Source organism: Gavialis gangeticus, unplaced genomic scaffold (assembly GCF_001723915.1).
Source record: "Gavialis gangeticus isolate Ggan-Ray unplaced genomic scaffold, GavGan_comp1, whole genome shotgun sequence".
In the NCBI taxonomy this organism is placed as follows: domain Eukaryota; kingdom Metazoa; phylum Chordata; order Crocodylia; family Gavialidae; genus Gavialis; species Gavialis gangeticus.
Window position 1 is genome coordinate 25,050,758 of NW_017729030.1, and position 13,666 is coordinate 25,064,423.

The 13,666-nt window shown below is 46.4% G+C and overlaps 1 protein-coding gene across 2 annotated transcripts in view; it reads right to left on the reverse strand.

The window, feature by feature from the left end:
* QRFPR (pyroglutamylated RFamide peptide receptor) overlaps positions 1-4,368 on the reverse strand; it is a 41,178-nt gene extending 36,810 nt beyond the window's left edge. For both annotated transcript variants that reach the window (XM_019522045.1, XM_019522046.1), the window contains exon 1: positions 3,996-4,368. In XM_019522045.1, coding sequence (XP_019377590.1) covers positions 3,996-4,347 — 352 coding nt within the window. In that variant the 5' untranslated portion in view covers positions 4,348-4,368. The remainder of the gene's footprint in view (positions 1-3,995) is intronic.
* Between the last annotated feature and the right edge of the window lie 9,298 nt (positions 4,369-13,666).

Consider the following 13,666-nt stretch of genomic DNA (forward strand, 5'->3'; position numbering starts at 1 on the left):
GGGGGGGGGGGAGGAGGAGGAGGATAGTGCATGGCTGGACATGGAACGGTGGCAGCTGCCACAGCCTCACACCATGTCCAGCTGGGTGGGCAGCACTTGTGCAGCAGCACTCCACCCTGCCCATCTGTACATACCCCTTAGGGCAGGGGTCAGCAACCCCTAGCACATGTGCCAAGCATGGCACAAGAGGCCATTTTGCTTGGCACACCATCGCCAGTCTAAGCTCTAAGCAGCTGCTACCAGCCACAGAGCCCAGGCTGCTCCCAGCAGGCAGCTGGGAGGCTACAAGCAGACCAGGCTCTTGGGCCAGCTGCAGCTGGGAGTCTGCAAACAGCTGCTCTGGGCTCCAGTATGTCAGCACTCTGGCACCTTCCAAGATAGACATTGTGTTTTTTTCAGAGCTCCAGACAAAAAATGTTGCCTACACCTGCCCTAGAGCCTTCTCAAGTACCCCCAGGGTACATGTACCCCTGGTCAACAACCCCTGTATTAGACCAACTGAATAGTTGGAAAAAAGTTCTTAGCAAGCTTTTGGGTGCAGTCACCCTTCTTCAGGCATAGGGAGTCTCTGCTGGTCTGAGACGTCAAGGAATGAGAGAAGCTAGAAGCGTGAGAGGATTTCAGTGAGAATGTAAATAGGTAGAAACTTGGAAACCAAAAAGGTAAAGCAGGGAAGGGGTGAGGGGACCCAAAGGGGAAACCCTCATTGTATCCCATTTAATTTGCCTTTCAGTATCCACAAGACAGAGGCCTTTTGATGTGCTTAGTGGATCATGGCCTTGGGCCCCTCAAAGAACTAAGCCTCCCTTAGCAGGTAGGCCAGTGAGGACATAAAGTGAGTTTAGGAAACAACTAAAGAGAAAACAGGAACAGGAGGTCACAGGTTTAAAATAAGTGCTCCAAGGATGGACATGGAGTAGAGCACACAAGTCAGTGCTCACTGACTCTCCAATGTTTCCAAGGAGCCAGTGGACGCTGCCTGGTGAAACTGTCCACAGACATGAAGAGACAAAGGACAGGAGAGTGGCCCTACAGTCCCCAGGGATCCTCCATGTCAGGGCCTCCCTCCTGCTCAGGTTGATTGCTAGCTTAGCTAGGAGAAGGTTGACTAGGAAGTCCTGGGGACTCAGTGGGGCCACAGATGGGGAGTGCATAAACAAAGAGGTGTGGGAAGTAGTGCAGCCAGAACCTCAGCAGGAGGTTCTGGAGGACACCATGAAGGGGCTCTACGTAGGTGTTTGCCAGGGTCAGGATGACACAGGACACCAGGCAATACGAACCTATGGATCTGACCCAGGGAATGGCGAGTCTTCTGTACTCTGCAGGCTGCTTTGAGAAAAAACACAAAAGGGAACCACTAAGGGGTTTTTTTTAAGGGCCCTGTTGCATCATAACTTTGGGCAGCTCCTGGAGCTCTGAATCCCTGGATTATCTGTACACTTAACACTTGAAGCTAGTTTTAAGCACTTGTTAGAGCAGGATTCTCTCTAATCCAGGCTACCCAGCTCACGTTACACTAAGATGCAACCCCGCTAAGCTACACTTTATTGTAAACACCCCCTCCCATTGCACCTCCCACATTGGTCTGGATAGGGCTCTCTGCCCCTGCACCCAGCTTAGGATGCCTGCACTGAATCCTGGGACAGCAGGTAGGGACGGGATAGCCTGCCTGCCCACACTGCAGCTCTCTGGGCAGGCTCAACCTGCAGAAGAGCAGTGGTCCCACAGTGTCAGAGCCAGGCAAACAGGTTAATCCCTGCCATCCTGACTGCTCCCCTAGAACAGACAGCATAGACAACCATAAGTAAGGGAGCAGGTGTAGGGGAGTAGGTAGGGTAGGAGAGGACCCCAGGGGACAGGAAGGGAGGTGAAAAGAAAGGTAAGCATCCCCACCTGCCGCATTCCTCCAGGCCCCTGCTGGGCTGAACATGCAACTACTCACAAACTCAAGCAACATCTGTGCAGCTCATAGTGTAAGGTAACAGGGCCCTTAGGGTGGTCTGGAGCTGGGAAACACTACTGACACTATTTTCTATCCTTAAATTGTTTCAGAGGACACCATCTTGAATAGTATGGAATATAATAGGAACACAGGGGACCACATATACAGACTTCTCAGGATCCCAAGTATTCAGCTAAATATATGAACTTAAGAACAGTTAAGTTAAGGTGCAACAAGGCCCTAAGGCAAAACATCCTCAATCCCCTTCCTGTTTCCCCAGATGTTTGTGTTACAACTCAGCCACAAGTGTCATGCCTGACCACTCCCTCCCCCCTCTCTTTCTCCTGACAAGCAGAATACCTTTCAGGTGCCCCTAGGAAATAAGGCTGAAGTTGGTTCCCAATTCCTGGCTCCCAGCTCTTATTCAGAGCTAATCTTTACACAAAGAAAGTCTGCATGTTAGCCTTGCTCAACAGTTATATATTTTTGATGAAATTCTATTTACTAATAAAAATGTAAAATATCATGCATCAAGTGCACAGCCCTGAATAAGGAGCTGAGATTAGGCTGGGATGATGGAGCAAAATGCTTTTTGAGTCACCCCAAGGAACTGGGACTAAGGAACCAACTTCAGCTTCATCCCTAGGAGTCAGAGAGAAATAGGGTTGGAAGAGACCTCCAGAGGTCATCTAATCCAGCATTTCAAAGCCCATGGATTGCAAGAATATACAAAAGGGGTCATGAACAAACTTTAAAAGTGGATTTTCTTTTAAAGAATAAAAGCATGGAAAACATGGCTTTTCCCTTGCAGGCTGGCTGGGTTCCAGCCTGCAAGAAGCTGCTTGAGGGCCCCACCATTCCCAGACAGCCCCCCACCCCCCGGAGCCTAGCAGCAAGGGGCAGTGGGTGGGGAGTGAGGGGCCCCAGCAGGACTGGGGGGGGGGGTTGTCTTCTACTTACTGGTTCAGGACTGGCCATCAAATGTTTACAAATGGGTCCTGGTACAAAAAAAGAGAGAGAGGTTGAGAACTACTGATCTAGTCCAACCCCTTGCCCGAGGCAAGCCATCCCATAGCTATCTAAACTCTACATGAGACTGCTGTCAACCCGGACAACAGCCTAACACCCTGGGCTGCCACAGGCAAAACAGGGGACCCAGCAGCCCACATATTGAGGATGTTTCACAGAAGCAGTGTGTTTAAGAGGTCTAAGGGGAAAAAGGAAGGCACAGAGGAGGTACCCTGAAGAGGGCAACACCCTACGCAAAACCTCCCCTTCCCCCAGTCTGTACCAGTCTGACCAATGGGGTAAGAATTCCTCCCTGACCCAAAATCTGGTAGTCGGTCTGACCTGGAGCAGAGGATCAAGACCCTCTAGCTAGGAACCTTCAGCTCTGCTCCCAGCAGGAATAGCCACACAGGCCAGTTGCAGTCCTCAGCCCTAGCTGAAGCTTAACCCCCTTTACCAACACATCTAGCAGGAGGAAAAAATAAAAGGTTGGGGGAGCAAGCAGTACAGTCCAAAAGCCTGGAAACACCCAGTGCCTGGGGGCTGCCCCAACTCTTCTGAGCACCTCCAGCAAGCCCCTGGCCCCGGCCCTCACCACAGGACTGAGTCCCACGCAGCAGAGGGAGGGAGGTAGGGTGCATGGACAGACGCTCCCCAGCATTGTCAGGTCTTAAATACGAAGCTAGAGTACTGGAAACTCAATATTATCATATTTATCAGACACTGAAAAAAAAAAATGCAAACAAGCATGCACCTTCTTGTTCCTTACTTTATATTGCTCACTAAGTCACCAGCAAGCAAGTGAGCAAGGACTTGATCATCCAAGTTGAAGCCTTTTATTTATTTTTTTTCTTTTCTAAAATTTTGAGGCAAGTCCTCGTGAGAAAGTGTTGACAGCAACCCCCTCCCCAAGGACAAACGTACACCCCCACATGGATGAAGACTCTCCAAGCATGGCTTAGGCTAGGCATCAATAAGTTGCCTCTAAAATGAGAGGCCGCTTTGAACCCTTGCTCGCGCCCCGGCGGGCCACGGAGGCACTCACCGCCGGGCCAGCTGGAGGCGAGGCTCTGCAGCAGGGTGCCGGGCACGCAGAAGAGGGCGATGAGCAGGTCGCTGAGCGCCAGGGAGCCCAGGAAGATGTTGGTGGCGCTGCGCAGGGCGCGGCGGCGGCTCAGCACGTAGAGCACCAACCCGTTGCCCGCCAGCGCTAGGGCGCAGATGAGGCCGCACAGGAGCCCCACGGCTAGCTTGGCGCGGCCAGGCAGCTGGGGGGCGGACACCAGCGGCCGCAGCCCGTACAGGGCGATAAACTGCTCCCGCGTCACGTTGTGGGCCCGCAGCAGCCGCCGCAAGCGCTCCGGGGTGAGGGGTGGCGTGTGCATGATAACTCTCATCACCCTGGGGCGCCCCGCGCTGTGTGCCAGCCGCCGGCTCAGCTCCAGGGCTTTACCGGCGCCGCCAGCCAATCAGCGCGCGAAGAGGAGCCCGCCCAGCCGCCGGGTTCCTTCCAGCCCCGGAGCACCGCGCGCTGCGCTGCGCTCCTCCACCCCGCCCGGCTGGGAGCGCTGGGCCGGGGCAGACTGAGAGAGAGTTTCCTTCTTCCTTTCCTCCCTCCCTCACTCTTGCTGAACAGGGTGCAGCAAACAACGGGGTTTAAAGAGTGGCCAGGACTTTGCCACAGTTTTATTTCATGGCAGAGGATAAAGGGGCAAACACCATGTATCTGGGTCCGTTGAAGGCACGGGACAACCAGAGTGGTTTCTTAAGCTGGCAGGGGCAATACCATGTATGTGTGTCCAAGAAGGCAGTTTTCCTGAAGTGTGCCCCATTGGTGCAGCGGCTCTAAGCTCAGCTTATGGAAATGGTTGCTCCTCCCTTGCTTGCTCCAAGGGCCGGACGGCTGAGGACAAGCAAAACTCGGGCCTCCAAAGCCCAAGCCTCCAGGCTTGGGCCTGCAAGTAGGATGCCCACCAAAGGTTTTTGGAAACATCTGAAGCCCCAGGTGTGGGTTTGCTGGTAGTAGGGCTGCTTATGGTTCTGGACACTTGGATTTGGAATTAGTTTTGGCTAATTTGGCCGTGGATACAAATACAATAAATAATAATAAAAAACCCACCATGTATCTGGGTCCATGAAGGCAGTTTTGAAGGGATAACTGCTCTTCTGTTGAGGTGTTGGGGCGTAAAGTCCACTTTACAGAAATGGGAGGCTCCTCCCTAGCTTGTTCCTGCAGCCGTATGGCTGAGAGCAGGTAAAACCTGGGGCATCCGAACCCCAAGCCTCTGGGTTTGGGCCTGCACGTAGGATGCCTGCTAAAAAACTGAAAATATCTGAAGCCCCTGGTGGGGGTGGAGGGATGTTTGCCGGTTGTAGGGCCACTTACGGTTCTGCACTGACTCATGGATTTGGACTTGATTTGGCTTGGAACATGAAAAATTTCTTAAAAAAAAAAAATCAACCTGGCAGGTGAAATCCCGTGACCACTAAGGAGGTTTTCCAAGTCGCACCGGGGACTAACCAGTTTCCTGGCATGGGGTAGTACCTGCCATGAACACCACATGGCCCTGGAGGCTGGGGTGGGGCACAATGAGCTCCTGCAGGTGGAGGTAGCACAGTTGCCAGGCTTGGGCCTGCATGTGGGATGCCTGCCAAAGGATTTGAAAACATTTGAAGCCCTAGGTGGGCGTGGAAGATGTTTGCCAGTAGTAGGGCCACTTACGGTTCTTAACTGACTCATGGATTTGGAATTGATTTGGCTTGGAACATGAAACATTTTCTTTAAAAGAGAAAGGTATTATATATGATAAAAAAAGGAAAGAAAGAGAGAAAGAGAAAGTGAACACGGAAGAGAAAAGAGAGAGAGCAAGAAAGAGACCAGATAGAAGAAAGAGAGTGAGAGAAGTGGAGGGGGTTCCTTCTTCCTTCCTTGCTCTCGCTTAACAGAGCGCGGCAAAGAATCAACTTTACAGAGCAATCAGGGCTTTGCAAAGGTTTTATTTGTGGCAGAGGGTGAACTCTGGCAACAAGGTGCAATACAGGATAAGAAAAGAGAATGAGAGAGCAGATAGAGAAGAAAAAGAGAGAAAAAAAGATGAGAAGAGAGAAAAGAAAAAAACCAAAACTCTTTACTAAAAGAAAAAAAAAGCCCATGTGCTTACATAGGTCCCTAGAGACTGGCTGCAGTTCCACTGTAGCCCCATGACAGGGACTTAAAAAACTGCAAAAATTGTTAAACAGTTATTTGAGCTCTCTACATGAATCATTCTAACAGTCTTCGAACCAAGAAACTGCAAAGCTGGAAAGAGATTGCAAAGCCTGATCTCTCTTGTTCGGATAAAGAGGCCCCCCTGCAGAAACAATACCTCTTACCTCTTTTTTTGGGTGTGTTCAGATGTAAGTGCACCAATATAATAAAATATAGCTCCATTGTTGCCATTCCTGCATGGCACTTGTATAACTGAATATTGTACTAGTGGAAACTAAGATTATGGAAAACTTCAGTGTCTTCAGTGTAGATTGGGTAACAAACACCACATGCAGGATATATATTATGGCACAGATCTTCCTAGATGAGCTAGCTAATAGCTATTTCTATCCTATGGACCCTGTGGCAGTGAGAAACAAAGCTACACTGGATTTTGTTTTACTAGTGGGGAGTATCTTGTAGAACTGAGGGAAAATTGGAGCAAGTGATCACATTCTGACTCTGTAGAGTAAAACTGCAAAAGGTCTGTAACAAGGTTCTTGTACTTCAGTAGGACTAACTTTGAGAAACTAAGATAATTAGGAGTTTGATTGGATTCAAGAGTTAAAGAGGTGGAAGCAGCATGAAACTATTTTAAGGCAAAAGTACAAACGCTGCCTAAGGCTTGCTTCCCAGGCAAAAAGAAAAAAATAGGTAGGGAAGGACTACAGTCCTCCACAGATCTCAGGAACCTCAAGGAGGCCATTGAGAATAAGCAGAAGATACACATGCAATGAAAAATGGGACTGATCAGGTAGGAGGAAAAAAAATCTGTGGTCAAGAAATGCAGGAACTGATAAAAAAATAGCCAAAGACCTAGCTGAGTTCAGTCTTGCAATAAAAATTAAAATGTATAGCAAAAACTTCTTTAGTGATATAGTGGTAAATAAAAAAAGACAATCAGGAGGGATTTACTGGGGCGACTATTGCTGAAACAGCAATGGAGATCAAAGATAACCCAGGCATGGCCCAAAAGAACTGGACAAATACTTTGCTTCAGTCTTCAGTCAAGATGAAGGATACAAAGGATACTAGTGGAATACCACATGGCAAGGAGGACATAAATATATACCAATCCTTAGGTGGAAGGAAAACTTATGCTGCTTGCTATCACAGAATCAGGGGGCCCAAATAATCTCCATCCTAGAATATGGAAAGAATTGGTATGCAGAAGGGAAACTCTTCTAGTATGGGTTTTAACAACTCTGTCAATTCAGGGGGAGTACCTAAAGACGATAACAAACATATTAGCTGTTTAAAAAAAAAAGGGGAGTGATCCAGGCAATTAATGCCTTGTGAGACTGACTTCAACAGCAGGCTCATCTGAGGGAGGATTAGGCAGGGTATATGCAGTAGAGACAAGGATATGCTAGCACCACTGTACAAGGCCTTGGTAAGACCCTGTTCAGATGACTGTGTGTAGTTCTGGTCATCAGTGCTCAGGAAAAAATGTAACTTCAATTGGAACAAGGTTAAAGAAAAGCAATGAAGATGGGTAAAGGAATGGAGACCTTTTCTTATGAAAGAGCTTGGCTTGTTAAATTTAGAGATGTAATTAGTCATGTTAGTCCAGTGAAATGGAGATTGAGAGGGGATATAATTACCCTTTACTGGTACATAGGGTAAATCGCTGGCTTTGTGAAGAGCTCTTTAAGTGAAAAAACACAACAGCACAAGGTCAAATGACTAAGTGCCTACTGAAATTTAGATTCAAATTTAGAAAAAAATTCATAACTATCACAGGAAACAAGGAGAGAATATCTTTTTAAAGGAAGACAATGTTGGTTGCTTTTCTTAATTAAGAGTTCTAACTCTTTAATCTGTGATGTCAATGCTTGACAGTCACGTTTTCTTCCATGTGAAAAGCAATTCTTTCTGACAAAAATGTGCCTTATCTTTTAGAAATCAATGCTTTTTCAAAACTCAAAAATAATAAAAGCCCATATCTGAAGCATTCTGTCCATTATATGCCAGATTGCTGATTTCCAAGGACAAACTTTGAGAGTGAATAGTGCTTCCATACAGTAAGTTATCTATTAGACAAAATGTTCTCAGCAATAATGATCAGTTTGTTTTCTGCTATTTAAAACAAGGTATTTTGGCTGACTGGTAACCACTGAGTGCCATCATTTCCTGGGTCTACATGACCATTACCTCTGTAATAGCATCACCGGGCACTTTCCACACACCAGAAAGATCAACCTGCCCAGAGATATCCAGTGTAGGAGATTAAAACTTCAGTTTTCCCTGTAGAATGATCCATTTGGAAGAAGGGACTGGAGTCCTTACCCCACTGTGGCAGAAAAACTTGCCCCTGTGGCACAGAATGATCCTGCAGGATGTCATCAAGTTGCTTTGGGTCCTACATTGTACTTACTACAAGAGCTTTCTATGTGGGGCAGATGAGAGTATTAGCTTCTCCCTATTCACCATAAAGCTTTGCTCCCAAGCCCTTAAAGAAACGGTAGCACAGGTTTCTCAATGCCTTCAAACACCAACTAATCCCACAGGACCACCTTCTCCCCTTCAGTATCTGCCTCTTATATTTCCTGGGCCCTCAGGTATTCCAAAGCTCCGGGAACATTCAAGGGACCATGCCATGGAACAGGGATTGTCTAACGCCATAGTCCTCATAGCTCACCACAGTTAGACTGCCATAAAGGGAAGGGGATCAGGCCTCAAATCCAGCTGACACCCTCAGATCCAGAGATGCTATGACCACCCATTTGTATACAGTTCATCTGGAAAGCTGGGTATAATACTAATAAGATATGCTATATAAATAAAAGTATAATACTTCCATGTTTTCAAGCAGCTTTGTGAACTTTTGTTAATGCTCATAGACAAAAGTGGATTCAGAATTTTACCAAAAGGGGCACATAGGAGCAGCAACTTACACTGCAGAAGTGGTTGAACTTCCAACCTTCTCCACACCAGAGCAGTCAGACCACTCCACGGGAGCAGCAGCTGGGGAATTTACATCCCTAAAGCAGCAAGCATTCCCCCTTTCGCTTTGCTACTCAGAGGCACATCTCTTTCTCATGTTCTCCCACCTGCTGCTCCTGCTGTCCTGGGAGCTCCAGAGTTGCCCCAGCTTGGCTGTGTGGGGGTTGGGCTCAGCCCATGATAGAAGCAGCAAGAGTCAGGTTCCTCCTCCCCTCACCTGCACCCAGGTGGGTAAGGAACACCTGGAGTGACTGAACAGGGAGGGGGAACCTGCCTGCCCACCCACCACTGCTGCTGTCCTGGGCTGAGCCCAGCTCCTGTACAGCCCAGATGGAGCAGGACAGGAGCTCCCCTCTTCCCCAGGAGGGTTGGGATGGCAGCAGCAGGGGACAAGGGAGGGAGAGAGCATAGAGGGGAAGGCAGGCTGGAATTCTTACAATTTTCAGGGACTTAAAAGGGTCCCTGGATGCTGCTTCTGCCATGTAGTCAGCAAGGGGAGTGCACCCATGCCACTGCACCCCTCTGGATCCACCCCTATCTAGAGAACACTTCTAGGACCTGGCCCTGCACATATTGAAAACCATGGCAAATTCTCATATACTTTGCAGAATCAGACATGGGCAGGTGTTATGTACATTTGTAATGCTACAAAAGTCCATGTCTTGAATGTAAGGCACTGCAGGCCTGGTTCAAAACACACTGTAATCAGTAAGTACCTTTCCAAACAACTCATTTAGATGCGGTAGCCCCATGGCATGACCTGCACTTTCCAAACAAGCATGCTATTGTTACAGCAGCTGTTCCTTTTGTCCCTGTTTTCCAATATATACATGTATTCCCTTGTCATGGCAAATAATATGATTGTTCTATTTAAAACAGCACTAAACTGCCAATATCGCTCAACAGTTTTATTTCACATCTGATACAATGCAAACAAATCTTGAATTTGTGAAGATGGATTTTCCGTACAACTCTGCCAGATTATAGTTGATTAAGAACCACTTTTTCCATTCTGCTTCTCCATTATTTATGTAAATATTTCACTTTTTTGTGCACACAGAGAAAACATTACATAAGCACCTGAAACAATACTAAGGTATTTTCACAAATAATTGTTTACAGTGGCAAGGAATTTTTCTTCCATTTAGTAGAAATGTAAATCTTCCTTTCAGTTAAATACTTAGCTATTTTTCAGATCTGTATCCTGCACACACTGAAACTATGCTCTGACTTGTATGAAAATAAGGTCAGTCCCATGGCCAGAATTTTTTATTGTATCTCAAGGGGAAAATAGCCCCTTCTGTCACAAACCTAGTAACTAACAAGCACAAAAAATGGAGAAAGAACAGTTGTACAAGGCTACACTGTTACAACAACCTCTTCTTTATGCAGTCATATGCTAATTCAGAATCTACATGACTCATCAGTGACACCTCCTCCTCCACTGTGTTTCTTTAAAAAAAGAGTATTTTCTGCCAGACTTAGAAATATTGCCACTCTTCTATTCCCAGTTCATGCATTCATAGGCTATAACCTTCGTCCTGCAACACAACAGATGCTCTCATTTCAGCCTCTAGCTCTCCCATAGCAGTAAAGTTAGCATATGGCAGCTGTGAAGAGAAGAAGATGCACTGTTTACAAGCATTGTCTTGTCCTGTAAATGCTAACATTTAAACAGTCAGCCTTCTGAATCTAGATTCAGTTTATATACTGGATAAAAATGCAATCCTACTGATCTTGTGTTTCCCAGATTTCTACCCCTGTAGGCACAAATAACTGTCAGTCAACAGTAAAAATATATTCTCTCGTTACATTTCCTGAGCACTTCCAAAGCGTTCTGAAAAAAAACCCAAAATATATTTATTGAGAATTAAGATCACTTCCCCAAATGTCTTTATTTTTCTTAGTTTTTGTTTAAGTATCAGAAACCTATTTTCCAGTTTTATTTTCCCCCTTGCTAGAAGACAGATAAATGAGTATAGTGCTGCTTTTAATATTTTACTTTTTCAGGTCTTAAGTGTTCTATTTTTCCAGACATGACAGGAACAATTTATATTAGTATTACTATATTTTTGTGCATGCCACATGCCCCAAATAAAACTCCAGAGTGTGTGTAAAAGACTAAGTCCTCTGGAAACAGAGTGCCCAGGAAGCACAGAATCCCAGGAGACAGTCTGGGCAAGGCAGCAGGAAGCTGCTGGTGTGGCAGAACAGGTAGCAGGGGTCTGGGCAAATTGCCTAGTTAGCCATGCCTGTCTGTAGTTCAGACTGACAGCCCTAGCCCAGCTAATGGACCAGCTGGCCACCATCTGGGCCTCCTGTTTGACTGCTCAGGAGAGCAGCCTCCCCATTTAGTTCCAACTGCAGTGGTAGGCTGTAGGCAGCTAACAAGTCTGAAGGTCTGATGCGACCCCATAGCCCTGGTTTGCTGATGCCTGATTCCACTCAGCTTTGTTCCTGGTTTCTTGCTGTTTTGGGGTTTTTTGGATATTCCCTTTGGATCTGGTAACTTAGTCTCTGACTGGCTCTGAAATCAGTCCATCCTGACTTTGGCATCAGGATCTGACTCCCAAGTCCTGAAGCTCAACTCAGCCTGTGATTTGGACTTGGTCCCTGAATTTCTTTTTGCATCTGATAACTTGTTTTCTGATGCCTGTCCCCTGAAAGCGTTTGGTTTGGTCCCTGCCCTTCCCCGGTGGCATAGCCATTAAGCAAGACTGCCCTTGATCCAGTCCTTACAATAGCAACAAAGCTAGGCCTCAGACTCTTGTAAAGGCAGTAGCAAGCTTATTACTTATATAAAGATATATTTTCAGTAAATACAGTCCTGTAACTAATGAAGTGTTGTTTCCACACCATAAGCTCCATTGATACAATAAAAGCTGCAGGCAGCAGCTTACTTGCCCAGAGGCAACTCAGTTGTTGCCTCAGGCACAAGCTACAGCCCTTAACTGATACATACTGTATCTATGACAGAGTCACTTACAATAGAAAACAGTTTAAATGGGACAAATTTTTCCCTGTACAAAACAGAGGTATCACGTGAAATTTTAGCATCCCAGAGTGGTGGGGGGTAAGAATACAATGTGGCACAGCATTTGCAGTTGTAGTGATAGTGTGGGCTGCTGCTGGTTTAGCACTGAGTTCCCATAACATGGGCCACTGCTGCAGTTTGGGTGTCATGGGCTGTGACACCCGCCCCTGATTCAGCACCTGAGGCTGGTGCCCTACTTACCCTAATTAAGCTGGTGAAATGAGTTGAGCACCCATCTTATTTCTTATTTCTTATTTCTCACCTTTTGCATTTCTCTTAGAGCCTTTCTCAATTTTGTCAGGGTTGTGGCACTGGGATATTTATTGTAGATGGTTAGTGCTCTCCTTTTCTTCTCACCCAGAGGTATAAGGATTTCAGAGTACTCTTCAAAGTAGTTTGCATTTTTCTTGAATTTTTTGCTAAGAGCTGTTACAGCAGCATTGTACACAGTCATTTTTAAGCTTTCCCACACCTCTGTCATTTAGCTGCTAGGCAAGCTTGCTTTCACAACTTCTTCCCTGAATAGCTTGCATCTTTCTGTGCCTTATTGATACCAATCTGAAAACAACTGGTTGTTTTTGCTATGGTGGATCTTTTCGGGATTGATTCTGACTTTGCAACAGACTAAAGCATGGTCAGTGTCAAAGTCTGAACTGTGATAAGACTTCAGACGCAGGAATTATTTCAGGTGGCTCCGTCTGGTCAGTACTAGAGCTAATTGGTGCCAATGCCCTGATCTTGGATGTCCTTTTTGTGATTTTTCCCAGAGAAGCAGCAGTTGGTAACACCGAGATTTTATCTTGCACAGAGTTCGTTAACACTCGCTGACCATTTTCACTCACATTACCAATTCTGAATTTGCCCAGAATACCAATTCTCAAGGTCAATTCTCAAAACTACACCCAACTCTTGCATTGAAATCGCTGAGTAATATAATGGTCTAATTTTAGTGAGTTTTCTCAGTCTCTTCTTCAAGATGTTGGTAGAAAACATTTTCACCTTCATCACTGGCTTGAAGGGTAGGTGCACAAACACTAAACACTTTGATGAAGCTGTTCTGTGCCAGATGATGATGTAATCATTCTCTTGGATGGAACCTATCTCTGACAGCCGAGTTTCTGATGAAGCAGTAATACTGATTCCAATTCTACCCAATTCGTAGTTTATAGATTCATAGATTTCTGGAGCCAGAAGGGACCTGGTAGATAATCGAGTCTGACCCACTGCTCCAGGCAGGAAAGAGCACTGGGGTTAAGTAAACCTAGCCAGATGCCTGTCTAATCTTTTGCTGAACACCTCCAAGGTACGCGAAAGCACCACTTCCCTTGGAAGCCCATTTCATATTTTGGCAACCCTTACCATAAAGAATTTCTTCCTTATGTCCAATCTAAATCTATTCTCCTTCAGTTCGTGGCCATTATTTCTGGTAACCCTGAGGGGCGCCCTGGTAAATAGAGTGCCCCCTATACCCTGCTGACCCCCCCCCCCC